This window comes from Lolium rigidum, chromosome 7 (assembly GCF_022539505.1).
Source record: "Lolium rigidum isolate FL_2022 chromosome 7, APGP_CSIRO_Lrig_0.1, whole genome shotgun sequence".
NCBI classification, from domain to species: Eukaryota; Viridiplantae; Streptophyta; class Magnoliopsida; order Poales; family Poaceae; genus Lolium; species Lolium rigidum.
Genome location: NC_061514.1, coordinates 4,006,353 through 4,027,037, shown reverse-complemented (window position 1 = coordinate 4,027,037; position 20,685 = coordinate 4,006,353). Strand labels below are relative to the sequence as shown.

Genomic DNA, 20,685 nt, shown 5'->3' with positions numbered 1-20,685 from the left:
GGGTATTAGTGTATTATTTTACCACAGTTCACTTCATTTCTTAAACTGTAAGTTCCAGATATGTTGAAAAGTAATGATCTTTCTTGCCGTCTTAATTTGATGGACAGGGTTGTCTAACATTTGTCGTCCTTGGCCTTGCCGTAAGTAGCTTTCTATGCATAGGAGTTCCCTATGTGGTGGTTACATTGGTCATTCATCTGGTTAAATCATAATATTTTTCTTCTTTGATGATTGCAGTGTACAGATTCTTCTTGGTGCTGAAAAACAACTCGTAGATATCAAATTCAGTTCATGGCAACAAACTAAAGACTGCCAATAATAAACAACCAATTCAAGCTACAGGCTGATAAACAATATCGTGATACAGAATTAAGCCAAGGCCAAAACCCAGGTCTTCATCATACAAATCTCGATGACCCTGACACCACAAATACTACGATAGAAACAACGATGACTAATTATGAGCAGCTGCGAGTGAGTAGATCATCATCGAAGAGTTGCGCCTTGGTGTCTATCAGAAGCACATGTCGAGCAGACAGCAACAGCAGATGGCAGCACAGCTGCAGATCACAAATTAAGTGGAGTTAATCACAAAGTTAATCAACCGCACAGATTAGAAGGAGAAGAACAGAAAGCAACGGAAATGATCTTGATGATCGAGTGGCCTATATACTCGGTTATGAACTTATAATAGTACTACGTACCATCCTTTCCAGAAACCGTCGCCGCCACGGTCCTTTGTGTCCTGCGGTGGCGGGGCCTGCTGGTAGTTGGCTCCGACAGGCGGCGGCGCGCCGTACGCCGGCGGCGGGTAGGCCTCCTGGCCCGGCGGAGGGTATGCGGTGCCCGGCGGAGGGTACGCGGTGCCCGGTGGCGGGTAGCTCATGGTGGTGCTTCTCTCGATCGAGTTCACAGAGAGAAACGCACTACAGAACTAGCGTGCTGGGCAAAGGTAGAGTTGGCAATGCTATGCAGTGAGTGCTCTTCTCTCAGACTCTGTGATGTTCTATTGGGCCATTGCCCTTTATATAACACCAGATGCATACTCTTGCAGTACTCCTAGGCTATTTTAGGATTACTTAGGCGCGTAATCGTATGAGAGAAGAGAGGGAGAGAGCAGGCACACTATCCAAGTTTTCAAAGGGTCTACATACGGCGGCGACGGCGGCCTATTTTAGTCTCTCTATCGTCTTCCAAAGACGCGTTTGTTGATTGTTGAAGGCGTCAGCCACAAGGAGAAGGGTCCAACATTTGCGGGCATGGTGCGCGACTGCACGCATCGAACCTCTGAATCTGATAATCTGCTGCCTTCCCATTTGGACGTCTCTGCTCTGCCGGACTCGTTCCGCTTCGGGTTCGCCGCCCTTTCGAACTGCTCCACTGCACGGCGCCGAGAGGTTCCAAACGAATCGGGTTCCATAGGTTTCAGAGTTGGTGAAAGGTTGGTATTCCTAGTTTTCAGAGTAGTGCTTTTTGAACGACACCAATAATTCTTGCTAGTTTCCCGGCCGTTCAAATTCGATGATCGTTGGCATTCAGAAGAGATTACTTCCGGATTGAGGTGTTTTTCTAGTGAGTCCTGCTAAAGTTCCCAAACGACATATTTTCTTTTAAACGAGGCCCTCGATAACAGGACATGAAGACTCCTTTTTTGTTTTACTGAAATTTCATTTTACACAAGGTTTTTTTTTTCTCGATAGGCAAAAAAATACCGGTAGGTAACGGTATTTCTGGAAATACCGGCGCCAAAAAATTTCAAACCAGTTTGCTATTTCGCTCAAAAAAATTTAAAAATAAATTTAAGCAAATTATTTGAATATCAAAAAATTTCATTCGCTATTTTTTTTCTGGATGTTAACCGGGAAAACCGGCTTCCGCCAAAATATCAGAAATACAAGCCGAGAAAATTGCTACCACCAACTCAGCGTCATATTTTCAGCACGCGTTTTCAGATGAAGTGTTTCTCTATTTTTTTCTTCCTCTCCTAGCACGTTTGGCTGACATCATTTGGGTTGGAACCAAAGAATTCATTATGTTCTTCCCAGAAAAACTAGTTTGGCCGGCCACGAAATCCATTCAAAATTCAATTGAGATTCCATAGTTTTCATCTTATGCCTAACTTTAATTCATTCCGTTACCCGTCATTTATGTGGATTTGCCAAATCAAATGATATCATTAGAAGAAATGAAATGAAATGATGGTTGCCAAATGAGGTCTTAACGTATTTATTTGCATATTTATGTTGGCCTTCCTCCCCTCCAACTTTATGATCCCTTCGCCTTGCTTAATTTTCAGACAAAAATAGCGAGCAAACCTTCCTAGACGTGGGCGCGAAGGGATCCTAGCGAGGAATCCAAGGAGATGCAGCCACGATTTTTTCGGAAAAAAAGTTGTCAGGACCAACCACAAAATTACCCGCTACTTCTTTTTGACGTCGCACCGAGTTTATTGCGGGCACGTTTGCCCAACATAAATTTCGCAATCTTTAGTGTATATTTGTTTGTGTTAAAAACAACGAAAATAATTGTACAAAAAAATAATATTGCAAAAAGAAAAGCAGAAACTTTTTAAAAGTTTGGGCCAAAATATCCATTTTGTACAGGCCCAATAAATCACTTCATTCGTTTCGATCCTCGTAAACTGAGCGTCTAGGCCCAATACATGAACATCCTCACACACCATAGCCCAGTTACCCAATCCGCAAGGGCCTATGGCCCATGTGTAAAATAGAAAACGGAGATATTTCTATGTCGCTGTTCTTATCTCTCCCCGCCACTCGTCTCGTCGCCGCCCGTGAGCTCCGGCCGGTTGCTGGGTAAGCAAGCGAAGCTCCACCCTCCGCCGGCGTCCTCTCCTCGGCTCCGATACATTCTCCGTGTGTACGAGGACGCGTGCTTACTCTCCGGCCCTTCTCTTCTTCCTTGCCGGCGCCGCTGCCTCGAGGCGCCCCCGACATCCCGGTTCCCTCCCGTGCGCCGCCACCACCAGGTACCCCTTCTCCCCTCTGCGTTCGTCGTGCCGCCGGCCCCGCAGCTCTCATTCCGTCGCCTTCCCTAAAAAGAATATTGGGATTCAATTGAACCAACACTAAAAAGCTGCCTTCAGTGTCTTGCTCTTAGCTGACGACTGACTTCTGCGTATCTTCTGAATTAGCAGCTCGTGCGTTTCGAGCCTCTCAGGAGCCGAGTAAGCTGCAACTCGCGCTTGGATTTCTGTCATGGAGATGCTGAACTGCAAGGGTACGTCCAACACTGTCAAGCAATCCTCACTGCTTCCGCGGTTCCATCGCCTTTAATTTCAACATCTTATTTCATCCAGTCAGAATTTTGTAGTATTACCGTGCCTCAGATTCACCTCTCAATCTTTCGTTCAGGTGTTCGTTTTAGCTTGGTAGGTATCGGTGCAACCAGAACCAAAAAGTTAATAAAGGTATGGGTTCCCTGCTCTGGCTTTCAAAATTACCCCAACCATTCTAGGTAATCAAAATGGATGGTGCAACATTGCTGATTGTATATAGACTGTAAACACCGGAAGTGTGGTGTTATTTCAGAGCAACACGTTTTCAGCACCTGTGCTGCATGATAAATTCTCATCCCTTGCATATTGATAAAATGCCGTGACGTTACAGACCAATACAAGTATATCATCTCTTTCCGCTATATCAGCAATCTGTGGAACGTAAAATTATTCATATTCATATCACCTACATTCTACTGTGAGTTTTGCTTTGTGATGTTCTGTTCCAGTCTGCGCTGTCGATTTTATTACAACATTGTGGCATGTTTCAGCCTTCAAGCATGTTTGTGGCCAAGTCCTGGTGCGATGGAAAAAAAATATATGGTTTTCCTCTTTCTTTGCATACACTTTCACCAGTCTGTACTTTACCATTTTACTTATAACTTATCACAGGTAGGATCCCAATCTCAACGATTTTACCGGGCAATGACAATAACATGCTGTGAGTACTCTCCTGATCCTGCCAGTAAGAGGCATGAAAGGTATCAGCAACAACCACAAAATGTTGATCTCCCAGAATTACACCCGAAGAACAAAAAGAAGCCCTTTGCAGTTCCAATTAAGAAGATGCTCCAAGCTTCCCGCCAAAATAGGAGACTTGCACAGATGAGGATAGAGAAGCCTCTTGAGCCCCCAAAGAATGGGTTGCTTTTACCAGAGCTTGTCCCTGTTGCCTACGAAGTCCTTGATAACTGGAAAGTGCTCATCAGAGGCCTCTCTGAGCTTCTGAATGTTGTTTCAGTTTATGGTTGCAGGTAACTCGAGAAATCTGATCATAAGCTTTTCATACATGCATTAATATTTAAAGTCTCTTATGTAGACACATTGTGAAATCACTACCCTATGACATGATTCACCAAGTATTTTGTAGATTAATCAGCCGTCTTCTGATTCTGTAGAAAATGCCCTCAAGTCCATGTTGGCCCAGTTGGCCACGAGATACAAGATTGTTATGGCTCAGGAAGCCAGCATCGAAACAGTCACCACTCTTGGGTCAGGGGCACCATCAATGATGTGCTCATCCCGATCGAATCTTACCATCTTTTTGACCCATTTGGTCGGAGGGTCAAGCATGACACCAGGTTTGACTTTGACAGGATTCCGGCAATTGTTGAGCTATGCATTCAGGCTGGTGTCGACTTACCACAGTATCCCTCAAGGAGACGAACTGCTCCTGTGCGGATGATTGGCAAGAAGGTGATTGACCGTGGTGGAGTTGTCGAGGAGCCTAAGCCACATCGATCAGAGGACTGTGTATCTCTTCTTGCTGAGCTTGACACACTTAGCAACCAACAGGGGCAGTCACCCGCGCCATCCAACGTGAAAGAGCACGCAGAGATGACACTGAAAGCATACTGCAATGTCCGGGAGGGTGTGCGGAAGCTGATGAGAAAGTACAGTGTAAAAGCATGTGGGTACTGCTCTGAGGTCCACGTCGGTCCATGGGGACACAATGTGAAGCTGTGCGGAGCTTTCAAGCACCAGTGGAGAGACGGCAAGCACGGGTGGCAGGATGCGGTTGTCGACGAGGTCATACCACCGAACTATGTGTGGCATGTCCCTGACCCTGCTGGCCCTCCTCTCATTTCCTCTCTAAGGAGTTTCTATGGCAAAGCTCCGGCTGTTGTCGAGCTATGTGTGCAGGCAGGTGCTGAAATACCTGATGAGTATATACCAATGATGAGGACCGATATCGTCATCCCAGACTCCAAGGAAGTTCGGAGGGCTGCATGAAAACAATGTTCTACCCTGCACTTCTGCAGTTGCCCAGAGTACAAATTCCAGACAAAGTAGCTTGTTTGCACCTTGCACGCATGCACTCATGGTTGGGCCCTGTCATACTTCTCGGCTAGCGGCATATACATAGGCTGTATTATATAGTAGGTATGGCTGAACCGTGATGAACCATAATCAAATTGATTCATAAATCTGGTAAAGGTATACATCAAAAGGTGATCCCCGTATATCCTGCCTTCGCCTGCCTGTCTTCTCGGTGACACCATGTATCTTATGACCATTTGATCACTGCTTTGTTGCAGATGCACGACTTCAAGAAAGGAAGTGAAAAAGGATGTCTTCTGCTATGGTGTGTATAATGTTGTTTAATGGAAGGGGCAGACGCTTTGTTCTTCCCTATGCTAGACTGTGAGGCACTTACAATGGCTCGATACAGATGGCTTCCGCCTTTCTCTGCCGGTAGTATGCTTAATTGTGAGGCTGATTCTTGGGATTAAACTAATCACGGAGATTTGTTCGGGCATTTGTGCGCCTGGCTGTGATTAATCATGGACTAAAAGATGAGCCCACAGATCACCACTCCCGGTGCGGCTCCATGTATACCATCAGATCATCAGTAATACTGTATTCTTTTCTGTACTTTTTTTGTCCCTCCTGTATACTCTGTAACATGGTTGCACAACTCATAACAAATGGATGGTTATAGAGAGCCAGGAAGAGAACACTAAATGGTTTTTGAAGGATCTACATCGGCCTGTTCAGCCGGCCTGAACAATGTTTTTTTTTTCATGCTCTTCACAGAATTGAACTGCCTATATCAGGAAGCATGTATAACTTGTATAGATCAATCTTTTTTTTTTTTGAAACGGGTGCATAAAACAATCTAGGACCGTGCTACACAGCGGCGCCGCACAAAGGCAAAACCGTGCGGCGGCTGCCAGACTGTGGACCCGTGCAGCTTTGACCATGCACATGTGGTCCCCCGCCTCATGTCGGTCACTGGAGCACATGGCCATCCGCCAAAAACACGCTGGCTCCTATCGAGACGACATGCAGTCTTGTCCGCAGGTTTGGCCCGCATAGCTGCTCGCCTTGAGCAAATGTGGTCCCCCATGGCCACCACCTAAAGTCCTTGTTTTCTGCATGCAACCCGACTGTGATGGCTCATTAAATTACAAAAAAAAAATGCATGCAACATCATACTCCTCCTGATTAGATTACTTCCGTGTAAATACTTATTACTAGATGATACATACATGTAATAGCATACTATTAGATGCTACATGTAAAGGTATAATACTTTATCTCACAATTTGTGATAACATTGACATCATTTCTTCATACAAAAAGTTCACTCTGTGGATCGTGATGATTACCAGTTTTTCGGTAGCAGTAACCTGATTACTCAAGATTTCACTTAATCTAATTTCTATATTACTTGCTAATGATTATCAGATTATCACCTACTAACTGCCAGGTTATTATAGCCATGACCAATTTAACCCTTAACAACAGCCAGGTTATTACTTAGCTATGACCAAGTTAACCCTTAACAACTGCTAGGTTTTTTTTTAGTATTACTGCCAGATTATTACTTAGCCATGACCAAATTAACCAATAACAACTGCCAACCTATGCATGGAGTCGTGCAGGTTATTTATCTTGCAAATAACTACCAGATTAGCACTTCCTAATTATCAGGTTATCACTTCATAACTGCCAAATTAAACAAAAGAAAACTGCAGCTCCATGTTGGACTCCACACCGGTAGATCAAGACCACATTGCAGAGCATGTATCTCATCAAACGAGCAAATCAACTCGACGGGAAAGGAACACATCAGTAGCAAAGTCTGGTACTAGAATCAGAAAAATCACCAAAATGGGATGCAGAGACTGCGAGAAAACTCGTCCAGATCAGCCTCGTCGAATGCCGATGGCGGCCTCCTTGCGCTTGCCGGGGCAGTCCCGTGTTTGTCGCTGGCGGCCTCCCCCAATCTCCGCTCTGTGGCGGCGGCCTCGCCCGATTTGTGCTCTCCGGCGACCTCTCCACCGTGTGCTCATCGTCGATGGTGTCCTCGCCCTAGGAGCAGACGTCTTCTCGCGCCCGTCGGTGACGCCCATGCCGCCGTCATCTGTGTGTCGCGCCGCGCACTTCTGCTTCAGCCTGGCAGAGCTCTACTTGCGTCGCGCCGTGCTCGCCGGGGAGAGACTCTGCTCTAGGGGCGTCCCTGCGGGCGGGAGCCTCCTCGCGGCGGCCTTCCGGAACCCTCCGTGGGGTCGCGCTGCGCCGCTCATCGATGGATCTCCGTGTGTGTGACTTGAGAGAGAGAGAGAGTTGAGTGGACAGGAGGAAATCTCGTGAGGGGATAAGAGGTTAGGGATAAGGATGAGTGCCCCACCACCGTCAGTAACTCCAAACGTGAGCGATGTGCGCGACGTGCAGCACCGGACACGCGCTCTCCTCTATAGGATTTTGCGCACGAATCGCAACGTAGCCGCCGCACAAGCCGCGTAACGTGCGGCGCTTCCGGTTAGAATTTCCCAACAATCTAACAACAAAGGTTGCTTGAACTTAAGTACTTCAAACTCGGTGCATTCCCCCCCCCCCCTCCCCCCTCAATGTTAGCATATAAGTAGAAAGGAAAGAATATTCATACTGCAATGTTATTCTACTGACCAAAGGTGCCATTAGTCATCTCATATATTATTGCACTAGGCAAAAAGTATGTCACAGCACAAAAATCTCTGCCCTGAGCCTCTGATGCTGGCGCAAACGCAGAGAGAACAGGGTGAGCGGCTGCAATGCAACTGCAAGTACACATGATTGAGTTGTCCCGGTATATACCTCTCCTCCCCTTGTGTTAGGCTGAATAAATTAACACTAGTAAATACAGCTCTTGGAATCAATGGATGGACCATGTATCTAACGGTCCAGCTGCAAGAGCCGCGCACATGTATTCAGTGGTCGTGTATAAATACGAGGCAGCAACAATTGACCAACCTGCCTCATCGCCCACTCACTCAGCTACTGATCAGTCGGCCTCTTTCTTGAGCTCCTGCGCCATAGTCATCATCGCCATGGCTAAGGAAGAAGAGCTCAAGGTACGTACAAGCCACCAGATATCATTCAAAAGCTTGGTTGTTCAGTGAAGTCTGGTGATCCATGGTGATATTTGCTGGCTGTGAATGAACACCTGTGGATTTGTTGGTGATTTGCAGAGAGTTGATCTGAAGGTGAACGTGAGCTGCTGCGACGGGTGCCGGAGGAAGGTGATGAAGGCCATGAGCCTGAAAGGCGTGCTGAGGACGGAGATCCACCCGTCGCTCGACAGGGTGACTGTTGTCGGCAACGTCGACATCAAGGTGCTGGTGAAGAAGCTCGCCAAGGTCGGCAAGATCGCGGAGGTGGTGGCGGCGTCGGGGACGGAGGAGAAGCAGAAAAGGCGCGAGAGCGATGGCAGGAAGGACCGCGCAGGGGACGGCGGTGACAGCAGGATGGCGCCGGCAGGCGAGAAGAGCAAGCGCAAGGAAGAGGCCAAGGACAACAAGGGTGAGAAGGCTGCGGCGGCGTCAGACAAGAACAAAGACTGCCACAAGTGCGCCGCGCACCAGAAGTCCGCGCGCGGCGACGCCGCCGCCGATCACGGGAAGGCGCCGTCGTCCAAGGACGCCGCCCGCAACGACGAGAGCGCCTTCGAGCAAGAAGGCGACCGTTTCAGCGGCGCCAAGCCCTCGTCTCCCGACCACGTGGCGGCAACCCAACAGCACTACTACCGCGCCGAGCCGCCCACCATGGCCGTTCCCATGCACATGCCGTACTACGCGCCCGCGAACATGACGGCGCCCTCCTACTACGCGCCGGCGAACGCTCCGGCGCCGCCCTACTATGCTCCAGCGAACGTGGCGGCGCCCTCCTACTACGGCGGCGGTGGTGGCGGCTACTACGCGATGCCACCGCCGGTTCCACCGATGCCGATGCCCCAGCAGCAGCAGCAGCAGATGCTGACCCGGCCGCAGCCGTCCCGGTTCGACGTGGACTACTTCAACGAGGACAACACCGTGGGCTGCCGCGTGATGTGAAGCTAGATCGATCGATCCAGCATGCATCCCATGGACAAGGCGCAAGCCGTTGCTCGCGCGCGGCCCTTCCCGCCAATTTTCCTGTTCATGTATCGATCGATCAATTGATCGTCAAGAATTAATTCATTGTTCTTTTGACCCCCTACTTGGAGCAGTTCACATCATCTGCAATGCATTTGTGCCAACATTTCGAAATGTCGGAAAAGGATCGTTCAGCTCGATGAAACTCATATGTCTTCTTCCAACATTCTCCTTTCCTCACTGATCACTGGACGAGATACTACTAGGAGGGACCGTACGTACGGTGCGCGCGTGCGACGCCGACCCGGCCGGCCGGCCGCCGGGACCGGGAACCTGCTCGCTGTTCCACGATTCCGCGTCCCTGTTTTCTCCGTTGGTGGCGTCCCGTCTCCGATTCGCACGAGTACAAGACGATGGCGACGGCCGACGGCTACTCGAAGTCTCCAAGAAGACGAAGAAGAATATATGGTCGCGTTGGTCGCCGATCCTTTTCTTTTTCTTGTTCTTCTTGGGGCCGGAGGTAGGTAGGTGGGGATGCTGCTTCGCGCGTGGATTTCGGCCGCTCGGCTCGTTTCCGTCGTCGCCGGCCGCTGGTCTCGATCTGATTCCACATGGAACTTGACCTCCCGTTCAGGATCCTACATTCTTACTTAGCTCGGTGCTAAGCTTGCTTGGCCCGTTGTTTCTTCTCGTAAAAAAGATTTGTTCCTTCAGCGAGGGAATAAAGTGATGGGGAGAGGGGAACGCCCCAGGGGCCGCACGGACCACCTACTAGAATCATACTAGTACAAAGCTTGATCAACTGCTTATTTTACACAAGGAAAACTTGTCTAGTGCATGTGCATAGTATACGACTTGACTTTGCTACTTCCATTCCAAAGTAAGTTTGAACAAATGCTACTTCCATTCTAAAGTAAGTTTGAACAAATATATATACACTATTAAAGATATATCATATGGTGGATATATTGATACCTATGATAGTGCGGATCCTCGTATTATATTTCTATATATACAATTGATCGAACTTAGAAAACACCAACCCCTTGCCCGAGTTGTGATTCACGACGCCTTCCGCCCCATGGTCGGTGCCAAATGTCATAGTGTATTAGTGTTGCTATTGGGATCTGCCTAGGGGGTGATCACAACGGGGGGAGAATATGGAGCGCAAGGCCGATGGTCGGGCAATGAGATTGGACACTTGGTTTACCAAGGTTCAGGTCCCCGCGGTGGAGGTGCCCTACGTCTTGCTATAAGTCACTATAGGAAACACAAGTGTACATAGTACATATGCGGCATTGCTTATATCGTAAGGGCGTACGCACTTCGGCTTTATATAGGGAGCTAGATCTAGGGTTTACAGGAGACCTCGACTTATCCGGCTTAGGTTGTGTCTTGCTAAGCCGGCATAGCATAGCCCAAGACGGTCTTTCGAGGATGGTCTTTGCTAAGTTAAAGAGGCAAAGAACTTGTTCATGCATACCTTCGAGAATGGTCTTTGCTAGTTAAAAGAGCGCGAAAAGACAGGTTCATCCGTACCCATGTTAGATTGGCAGTGACAATATGGCATCCCCCCTACGATCACCGAATCTGTGTTCTAGCAAACGAGGGCATGATCGTACTGTCTACGCATTTTGCAAGATTAGAATAAAAGGTTGGCTTAAAGGAATACATAAGGTATATATGTAGCTTTCGGTATTGAGATAACAGGATCCAGCTCTAGTAAACGAACGTAGACAACTCACCTAACATATTGGTTTGTAAAGTTTTTGAGCTTAAAGAGCCGATTTCCTCCACGAATCCAATACATCATGCTCTCACGAACTGCTCGTGCCTTATTTCATATTACTATCGAACATTGTGAGAAGCCTTTTGAAAGTGCACTACTAGTCTAGCGATGTGGGAGCGAGCCGTCCTCCTGCTGTGGTGTTCTTTATATAGGAGGCCCCAGAGCTGCCGAACTAATCCAAGTGCAGTCCAAGCTTGACTCTAACAGAAATCGAGTTTACAAACCGATATATACTGTATAGAGGTATGCATGAGCAACAAACTGGTGCCACTTTACGGCACCAGAATGTCTTGAAAGTGCTGGCAATTATATGTGTGTGGGAATGTGGGCGCATGAAGGGATGGATCATTCATGAAAATTGGGTACTACACTATCACATCGTAAAGAAAATGCTTAGTCTCTTTTAGTTCATTTTCGTTTCCAACAAGGACGAACAGAGCCTCAACTGCCACTGAAACTCCCAAGTAAAATCTTCGTTTCTAGCATGGATGCATCAGACAACATGGTCTTCTGCCACTAAGAACTGCTGTTACTCTAGAACATGTATGTAGACATAAGCTACGGGCTGATCTGACAATATGTATCTGACGTCGAGAATCTGACCCTTTCAGGCGTCCTCCATCACTTCATCCTCAGGCTCAGTGGGTGCTGGTGGCAAAACCTCATTTACAAGATTCAAAAGTTCTGTGGCACGTTCTTCCCCGTCACATGGCGCTCCTTGCTCATCTCTGCAAAATCTTTTCGCACACTCCTCTACCATCTGCAACGGAGAACGGAACAAATTAGATGAATGTGGTCTGAACTACTTTTTTTTGGCGAAATAACACGGTCTTAATCTAAAACATTACTAACAACATAATGGAGGCGGCGCAACAAAATAGACTGTGGTACTTGTTTGCAAACAGATTACTCCAGCACCCACCAATTCTCTCAAATTTTCTGGATGAACAAATCAATTTCAACTGTAATGGCGTAATGTTTTACTAGACTAGAGGAATTAACAAGTGGGTATAAGGTGAGTGGTTCTGTGAATCCAGTTGTTGCCAAAAGTATACACGGAAAAGTACAGGAAGATACCCATGCCCCAAAGAACACACAGCTCATCTAAATTCTATACTAGTTAAATTTATCAACTAACTAATGCACGAAAAATAATAGAGCTACAGATGCAAGTACCCACACATAATAGCAAACATTCAATTTCCGCATCACTTAAATTAGTGATAAATCAAGCAGTTGTAAGCACAAAATATCGAAACATGTATCATTGTTATTCAGATATATCTGAATCTCTACTTCAGAAATCTGCCAAATTGGCCAAACATAGGTGGACAATATCGTCATGACGAGAGATACGAAAACTAATAACATAGCACACCCCAGAGAACGACACTTCCATTTCATGATGTCACAGATGGTCCAAAGTATCACTATATTCCTAAATGTCTTGGCTTACATCAGCTAACAAAAAAAGAACATAGCCAACGAACATCTTAGATGAGTAAAACAAGTATGAAAATACCGAATAGACGTCAGGAACCGAGGACGGTCTCCAGTTGATTATGTTTAGCTTCTCCGCTTGAGTAAGCTTGAAGCCCTCGCATCTCTTTGCGAATTCAGAAACCGATTCCTTTGTCTGGTTGCAGGCAGGAGTTTTCAGGAGGAACTCGTATACCTGCGCGCGTCACGACAACAACAACGGACATGAGATACGTTCCAGGCGTGAAAGGACATAGAGGAATAGCCGAACTTGTTAGCATAGACAATGGGTGTCAAGCAATCAGAGAAATAAATGGCCACCTTACACTCCGATGCGGCAACGGCCCCCAAACACCCCATTGGATCGGTTTTTGCACCTCTAGTTCGCAGGAAGTCCAGAACTTCGAAGTTGGTGAGATGTCCTGCATTTGCCTTCTCTCTGCCGAGGGATAAAGAGCACTGGATATTCAGGACTATAAAACTAGAAGGACAGCTCTATATGATGATGCAGATTCAGCTTCGAAGTTCCTCAGAACAATATTAATCATTCTCAGGGTCTAGCTATCATGTTTGAGAACTGAGATTCGAGACAAGTGCATAACAAACAGTATTAGGCTAGGAAAATATTTAAGTAATATCATCATGAACATAGGTCAGGATAATATGACACTGTACTGTGGCGCAGAGCTACAAGATTACCACGGCACACAAACCATAAACAACAAATTGGCACTCACATCTTCATCGTTGCCTCTGCCGGGGGGCGGGAGCACCTCGGGGCCGCGCTGAGGAGGGCAGCAGGCGGCGGCCAGGTAGGAAGGCAGGGGTGGGGTCCGACGGGGCCGTCAAGGCGGCCTGCCGGCGTGGGCGCGTGGGCGTTGGCGTGGCGGCGCGCTCCTTGCGAGAGACGGTAGGGGAACAGCGCCTGGAGCTGGAGAGCGAGAGGTCAGCCGAGCTATAGAGCGAGGTGCCCCGTAGTCGGCGGCGGCACTGAGAACGGTAGGGGCCGTCGCTTCGGCGGCGGAAGCGGCGTGGGGGAGGAGAGGAGAGGCTGAAGCCAGAAACTTTAGTTGGGCCGGCCGCCGGGTACCTTGGCCTGTTTTGGGTCATGGACTCATCATGGTGCATGAATTTGGGTATGGTGGGCCTACAAGAAGGACCTGTCGGGAATAGGCGGGTTTTTTCTTTGTTTTCCTCCTCGACACACACTTTCCTCCAGTTTTATAAATAATAAAGCCATACACCACTAAACCGATACAAGGTGATGCGAAGAAAAATCTTACAAAGCAGATCAAGGATAAACAAAAAAGTACAACAAAAGCCAAGACTTGCCACCGAAGCGAAACCGAGGAGGATCGGAGCTCCACGATGACGCCACCAAGAGGGTACGGTCCAGCCGACCGAGCGTTGCCCTGGCCTGCCTCCAGCCCTAACGATGAGACATGTGGCGGGCCAGTGGGTTGCCTGGCGAGCGCAAACACTACACATCGCCCGCGTGCGAGAATGGGTCTCGTTTGTGCATTTCTTTTGATGATATCTTTTAAACAAGCTTCAAAGAATTTTTTTTTGACAAAATTCAAATTTTTAACTTTGAAACACAATCAAACATAAGGATACACAATGAGTCTGATAAAACTTGTTACAATTTTTTGTCCAAATTGAATTCTATGAAAATTTCAAAATATTTCCTAGGTCTATTGAACCAAGTTCGATATAGTGTGACCCAAATTGTTTGTAAAAAATATCATCCAATTTCACTAAGTTTTATTGTGGTTCAAATGTTAATTTTTAAAAAAGCAAAGTATATTCAATATCAGTCTTATTTTGTAGTTCCTTTCATTATGAACTTAAATATTCAAACGATTCATAAGTTGGAATTGTTTCTCAAAAGTAACATAGATTTTAAATTTTATATCTACAATAATAGGTGGCATAATGGGGAATCTAACTCACACATCTATACCTAATAATAAAGGAGCTAACGTTTCCTTGGTTCGGTCCGTCCGATTTCTGCCAAAATTTTCGTCAACAATTTTTTTAGACCGATTTACCCTAGGTAAAAGTATTGTTTAACCTGAATCTCCAATTATTTGCGTGTGCACCGAGTACATACTACGGCGAGGCTGGTTCCTATTTCATCCGATTTTCATGTGTGGGTTCATCTGCATACGGGTTATGCAAATTAGACTGGGGATAGTTATGCAAATTAGTACTCCCTAAGCATAGGTTGTATTCTCAAATAATTTATTTAGATGGGCATCTTCAATATTTATGCTGATTCAAATGAGGCATGAACTTACTATGCATGCATTTAATTTTCTCTAGCATTACAATATCAAGATCCATCAACCAAAAAATGTATCTTTGGCTGGCGTCCACCATCATTACAAATTTGTGGTACTACGGCGCAGAAGGGGCTAGCAATGTATATACTTAGAATTAATTATCTTTCTCATGAATATGAGAAAATCCCCCATTTACGATGGTGACATAGAGGAGAAGTATCGACACGAGTGGTGATTTATTGGATTGTTTGAATTTTTGTTTCTCCCAGTGCAACGCACAGGCACTTTTGCTAGTAAAGTATAAAGTAGAGAAGAGAGAAAATATGGGCCCGTGCACGAAATAAACCCATTTCCCGTCTAGCTCGTATGTATGCACAAGCCCACACACGCACGCACAAGTATGCCTCCTAATGAGATGGATTGAAATATTAATTTTGTGCAGGATACTCTAGATTCCTGCAAAACACACGCAGCCACATAAGATTATGGATTTTTACCAACTAATAGATGACATGCCCTCATATACAATGCATTTTGATCATATTAGTTTAGAAAAAGAATCCATAGATATGTTTCAACTCGATAATATGTTTGAGTTTTTTTCAGATTTTTTCCAAACTCAGAGACATGTTTTTTCTAAGCCTAAAAAAGTGGTTGTACACCACAACAAACGTTTATTCTTGTATTTTCCAACCAATAACAAGTCTATCTGGTAAGTATGCACACACACTCACGAAAGTGCATCTCCCAATCGAACCGATTTAAATATGAATTAGGTTTAGGAAACTATAGATTCCTGCAAAACACATAGAGATTATGGATTTTTACCAACTAAAACACATAATGTCCTCATATACAATATATTTTGATGTTTGACTCATCAACAACCTACCGCCTATTGATCTCCATTCTCCATATTTTTGACCAAATTAATGGTCAAACTTTATCTTAAACCACGTGCGCGCTACTCCCTCCGTCTCAGTTTAACAGACGCGAAACTGAAAAGACAATGCAAGGCGTGGTAGGTGGTTTATGGGATGATGATCTAAAACCCTAACAGTATTTTTGGCTTTTTCGTGGTTTATGGGTATGATGGCAGATGCAATCTACACTAGGAAAACTGTAAATTCTCACCGAGCAACCTGAAATCTGATACCACTTGATAGGGCAAAGATGGCCGATCTTTTGATGAGAGTATGATAGCGTCGATTTGTTGGTGGAGTTCGTGCTTGACGATCCGACTACACGTGCAAAGCTCGTGCGTCAATGCAATCGCTAGGACAATCTCCGGGAGTTACTGATCTTGCGGATGCACGATCAGCCTGACCAGCGAGGGTCTTAATTCCTACCTGAAATCGAGAACAAATAAGAACTAATATTGCAATCAGAATATTGCAGATATAGATGAAAGCTTTATTGAAAAGGTGGGATTCCGAATAGTCGGTCTTGTTCTGGGCGTTGGCCTCAAAAGAAGTACACGAGAGTTACAGCAATGGCTAACTTTTAATCTAATCAAAATCCGAGTCTAAACGTGACGGCTATGGGGGTATTTAAAGGAGGAAAAGGTGGAGTTTCGGTCAGCCATACATATGGTGGCCGAACCAAACCCTAAAAGGCATTTCCCCCTTTAATACGGACTCTAAAAAGTGCCTGACTTAATTCCTGCGAAAATGATATGGGCCTGGCCCAAAACTAAAGGTGACGCAACACCATATTATGCTATGGACGAAATTATGAAGTGGAAAACTCTATATTTCGTCTGTGTCTTCATCTCCTCTTATGGTGGGTTCAAAGTTCTGAAATCTGCACTTGCGGCGTCATCTTCAATCCTCAAATGCTTGCTGCCATCTCCTCCATGCGTGATCATGCTTCAATGCTTGTCCTCCTCATCCATGCTTGGTCCATCATTCCTAAGAGTAACAAACATATCTGATTTAGGCAGCATCATATTCTCATGTATGTGAGGAATAGTTCCAAGAAACGAAAGTACCTGATAGTTAAGTTGTTTGGCACGAGCTCGAGTGAAGTCCTTGTATTTGTGGGGCTGTAGGTACAGCGGTTGTATGAAGAGATGGGATGTCCTCATCTAAAACATATATAAATTGGTATAAAACAAGCATGGAGCATCAAAAATTATAGATACGTTTGAGACGTATCAGTGCCCTGACCGCGTCCCAACAAGATAGGCAATTTATTTCATTTGCCGTTTTCTCTTTTATCTTTACTTTTACTTTTTAAAAATCTGATTATTTTCATAAAGAAATGATCATTTTTTCCATAATATGATTTTTTAAAGTGATTTTAAAAAAATTTGAAAAGTTTAAAAAATGTAAACATTTTACAGATTGAACTTTTTAAAATTGAACCTTTTTAAAATTTAAACATTTTTTAGATTGAACATTTTTTGAAAATTGAAATTTTTGAGAATGAATATTTTTTAGATTGAAATTTTTTGAGATTTGAACATTTTTTAAAACCTGAACATTTTTAAAAATCTAAACATTTCGAAAATTTGAATATTTTTCAGAATATCAACATTTTTAAAATCTTAATGTTTTTCGAAACAAAAAAGAAACAAAAAAGAAAAAGGAAAAGGAAGGAAAAAAAGGAAGAAACGAAAAAGGAAATAAAAAGTAGAAAACAAGAAAGAAATGTAAACTGGGGTGATGAGGTCGCCCATAACCCTCCGTGGGTGGCGTGTGGCACGTTGTAATGGCCGACCTGGTCAGTCCATTGGAATCGCCTACATCGCTCACGTGCGTGCAAGAATAGGCCGCGTCGTGCGGGTGGTGTAATTGGGTTGGTCCAATAGCGAGTTAGGTTTGGTTTTTCTAGGTTTTGCGGTTATTCTAGTTTCGCTGTTTTTTATGTTTTTGTTCTAATTTTTCTGTTTTACATGTTTTTTGTGCAATTTTGAAAATTGTTCATATTTCAAAAAAATTCAAACTAAAAATTGTTCAAATATTTTTTTAAAATTTTTAAAAATCTGCATTTGAAGAATTTTCAAATTTAATAAATCTTCAAGTTCGAATAATTTTCAAGTTTGAACAATTTTCATATTTGGACAATTTTCAAGTTCAAACATTTTCTAACGTTGATCAATTTTCAAATTTGTAAATTCGAACAATTTTCAACTTCAAACAATTATTTACTGTTAATTTTTTTAAAATTCAAACATTTTTTAAGTATGCACATTTTCTTAATATAAATTTTTCAAAATCTAAAAGGTTTTAAATCTTGGATTTTGTCAAAGAAAATAAAAATAATAGGAGAAAGAAGAAAAGAACCACCCAAGGACCCGTTCCTGGGCCGGCCAACAGGGCACCGCGAGGGAGACGCGTGTGTGCATGCGCTACTCCCACACGCATGCTAGCGATATATAAAAACTGTTGGTATAAAGTTAGTATCATTAGAAAATGTTTGTCAATATGAATCCAATGATACTAATGATATAATCAAAATTTTGGTGCTCAATTATTTTGTCTAAAGTTTATCTTAAAATACATGTATGCTTTATTTATTTATTAAAACGGAGGTAATATGCACTATAACTAGCCTTAGTAGTACCAAAGTAGTATTACATCTGTTTCAAAATATAAGCCCTTTCGGAAAATAATTTAGCTTAGTAAAAAAACTTATATTTCAAAACGGATGCAATATTTTTGTTTGAAACGGATGGAGTGCTCTAGGTGAAGACTCATTCACTAAACGGCGAGTGTATAGAGCAGCAGAAAATTGTGGAACAGGTATGATCGAATGTGCAACTTGGTCGTTTCAAGTCTAGCTCACCACCGTGTGCAACGGCTTTTCATGTGCACAAACCTGTGGAGTCATTTTTGAACTAGTTTTAGAGCATCTCCAGCCGCGTCCCCCAAACCGTCCCCCAAACCGCGCCGGATCGAGCGTTTAGGGGACGTGTTTTGTTCGTGCCGCGTTTGGGGGACGTCGCTCCCCAGCCGCGTCCCCCAAACTCCGCCCCCAAATGAATATTTGTGCACGAAAATAAAGATTTTCATTCAATTTTGATTATATATTACAAAGTTTGAATGAAAACGGCTAGATTTCATCTAAACCTAGACTACTGACCGTCCGGCGGCACGTTCGACGGCCCCGCCCCGTCGTCGCCTCCCCTACGCCGCAGCTCCTCCTGCGCGCGCCTCCTCTCCTTGCGAGCGGCGGTGGCCAGACGGTGCCGCTCCCGCCGCGCGTCCTCCGCCGTCCCCTGCTGCGCCGCCTGGAGGGAGAGCTCGATGGCGCGGCGAATATGCGCCTCTTCGCGGGCACGAGCGTCGTCCTGGAGCTTCTTCTCCGACTCGAAGGACTCGACGAGGGCGCGTTGCTGATCGGCCGTCTCGTCCGGGTGCGGCCCATCGTCGTCGGACCAGTCGAACTCGTCGTCGTCGTCGTCCTCCACCTCGGTCTCCTCCGCCTCGGCCTCCTCCTCCTCCATTGGCGCCTCCTCCTCCACATCTGTTGGCGCCTCCATCATCGCCGCCGCAAACGCGTCGGCCTCCGCCGCCAACTGCTCCGCCCGCCTCCCCCATAGCGCCGTCAGACCGCCTCCCGCTGCCGACGCTCCTCCGCCGTCACCTGCCGCTGGAGCTCGATCGACTCACGCCGCCGGCGCTCGATCGAGTCACGCTGTTCACGGAACAGCGCCTGCCGCTCATCACGCTGGCGCTGGCGCTCGTCAGCCCATCGCTGCTCCATCTCCTCCCGGTACCGACGCCGTCGAGGCGTCGAACGCCGCAACGGTGTCGCACTGCTGCTCCTGCCACGCTGCTGCCGCCGCGGCCTCCTCAGCTGCGGAGGCAGGGGCGGAGAACGCCGCTTGATCCGCCGCCTGCTGGCGGGCCTCCTCCTCGAGTGCCTCCTCTAGTGCCGCACGCCGCTGCCGGGCTGGAAGTGGAGGAGACGGTGGTGGAGGGAAGTGGCCATCGCCGGGGCGGTTCGCCATTGCCACTGGTGATGGAGGAGACGACTGTGGAGCGACGAGGGCTGTGTTTGTTGCCGGCGGGGTGTGGTGGCTACCGTTGATGAGCCGGGAGACCTTTTATAGACGCCGACGTCGGGAAGAAAGCACGGGAACGGACGAGAAGAGGCGGGAAGATCGCGCGGGAATGGGCGGTGGCGTGCGAACGCCGGCGACGCGTGGAGGCTGCGCAGCACCGACGAGACGTCTCGCCTGCCCCTCCGTCGCCATTAGGGCAAAGATGCCGCTGCGCGCGAATAACTTCCGTCGCGAGGTAGGCGACGGTTAGGTTAAAATTAACTGTGCCGCTGACGTGTCGGCCCCGCGCCTCCTCGCCTCTCATTTCGTTGTGTCCGGCGTCCCCGGTGCGTCCCCTGTGGGACGGGGACGGGCTCGGGGCGCCGGACACCGTATCGGGGCGCGCCGAACAAAAAAAGGCTTTGGGGGACGCGGCTGGAACGCTTTTTTTATCCGGCGCGCCCCAAATCCCTTTGGGGGACGCTTTGGTGGACGGCGTCTCGAGATGCTCTTAAGTTTTAACTAATTGTTGGTAAGAACAAATTTGCAAGCGAGAGCATGTGCTGCTTCTCTAGCCTGAGACGTCCGCTAAATATAGTAACAGTTCAAATCGTACGTGTGAAACTTATCCTATCCCTCTATCCACGGCAACCTTGGTAGCGAAGGAAGAAGCTTCTAGAGTTTGGCAGGTACGAGGCAGTAGGTGGGCCCATTGAACGCGGGGTACACTGGATGCAAAGAGCGACAGACCTGGTGGCTTTTGCGATTTGCCCCCTGACAGGACA

At 46.4% G+C, this 20,685-nt stretch overlaps 2 protein-coding genes and 1 long non-coding RNA gene across 3 annotated transcripts; 2 read left to right on the top strand and 1 right to left on the bottom strand.

The window, feature by feature from the left end:
• The first annotated feature begins 3,153 nt into the window (after positions 1 to 3,153).
• Positions 3,154 to 5,316, top strand: LOC124673679 (APO protein 1, chloroplastic-like). The gene is made up of 4 exons (XM_047209711.1): positions 3,154 to 3,240; positions 3,375 to 3,430; positions 3,911 to 4,272; positions 4,417 to 5,316. The coding sequence occupies exons 1-4, from the start codon at positions 3,219 to 3,221 to the stop codon at positions 5,249 to 5,251; spliced, it is 1,275 nt and encodes a 424-aa protein (XP_047065667.1). The 5' UTR covers positions 3,154 to 3,218; the 3' UTR covers positions 5,252 to 5,316.
• Positions 5,317 to 5,329: 13 nt separating this feature from the next.
• LOC124673678 lies at positions 5,330 to 6,040 on the top strand. Its single transcript, XR_006992781.1, has 2 exons — positions 5,330 to 5,469; positions 5,557 to 6,040. It is a non-coding gene; the product is annotated as an uncharacterized LOC124673678 (long non-coding RNA).
• Positions 6,041 to 11,459: 5,419 nt separating this feature from the next.
• Positions 11,460 to 13,405, bottom strand: LOC124678077 (DNA-directed RNA polymerase III subunit rpc9-like). The gene is made up of 4 exons (XM_047214011.1): positions 13,363 to 13,405; positions 12,947 to 13,064; positions 12,669 to 12,821; positions 11,460 to 11,906 (listed from the first exon to the last, which is right to left on the bottom strand). Exons 1-4 carry the CDS (start codon positions 13,368 to 13,370, stop codon positions 11,754 to 11,756), a joined length of 432 nt encoding a protein of 143 aa, XP_047069967.1. The 5' UTR covers positions 13,371 to 13,405; the 3' UTR covers positions 11,460 to 11,753.
• Between the last annotated feature and the right edge of the window lie 7,280 nt (positions 13,406 to 20,685).

What these genes read in the sequence shown, in the direction of transcription:
- LOC124673679 (XM_047209711.1), top strand. Translation starts at nt 3,219, where the DNA reads ATGGAGATGCTGAACTGCAAGG. An exon ending in GGAGATGCTGAACTGCAAGG is followed by an intron (nt 3,241 to 3,374) that starts GTACGTCCAACA and finishes TCTTTCGTTCAG; the next exon opens with GTGTTCGTTTTAGCTTGGTA. An exon ending in GTTTCAGTTTATGGTTGCAG is followed by an intron (nt 4,273 to 4,416) that starts GTAACTCGAGAA and finishes CTGATTCTGTAG; the next exon opens with AAAATGCCCTCAAGTCCATG.
- LOC124678077 (XM_047214011.1), bottom strand. An exon ending in TTGCCGCATCGGAGTGTAAG is followed by an intron (nt 12,822 to 12,946) that starts GTGGCCATTTAT and finishes TGACGCGCGCAG; the next exon opens with GTATACGAGTTCCTCCTGAA. An exon ending in CGGTTCCTGACGTCTATTCG is followed by an intron (nt 11,907 to 12,668) that starts GTATTTTCATAC and finishes TCTCCGTTGCAG; the next exon opens with ATGGTAGAGGAGTGTGCGAA.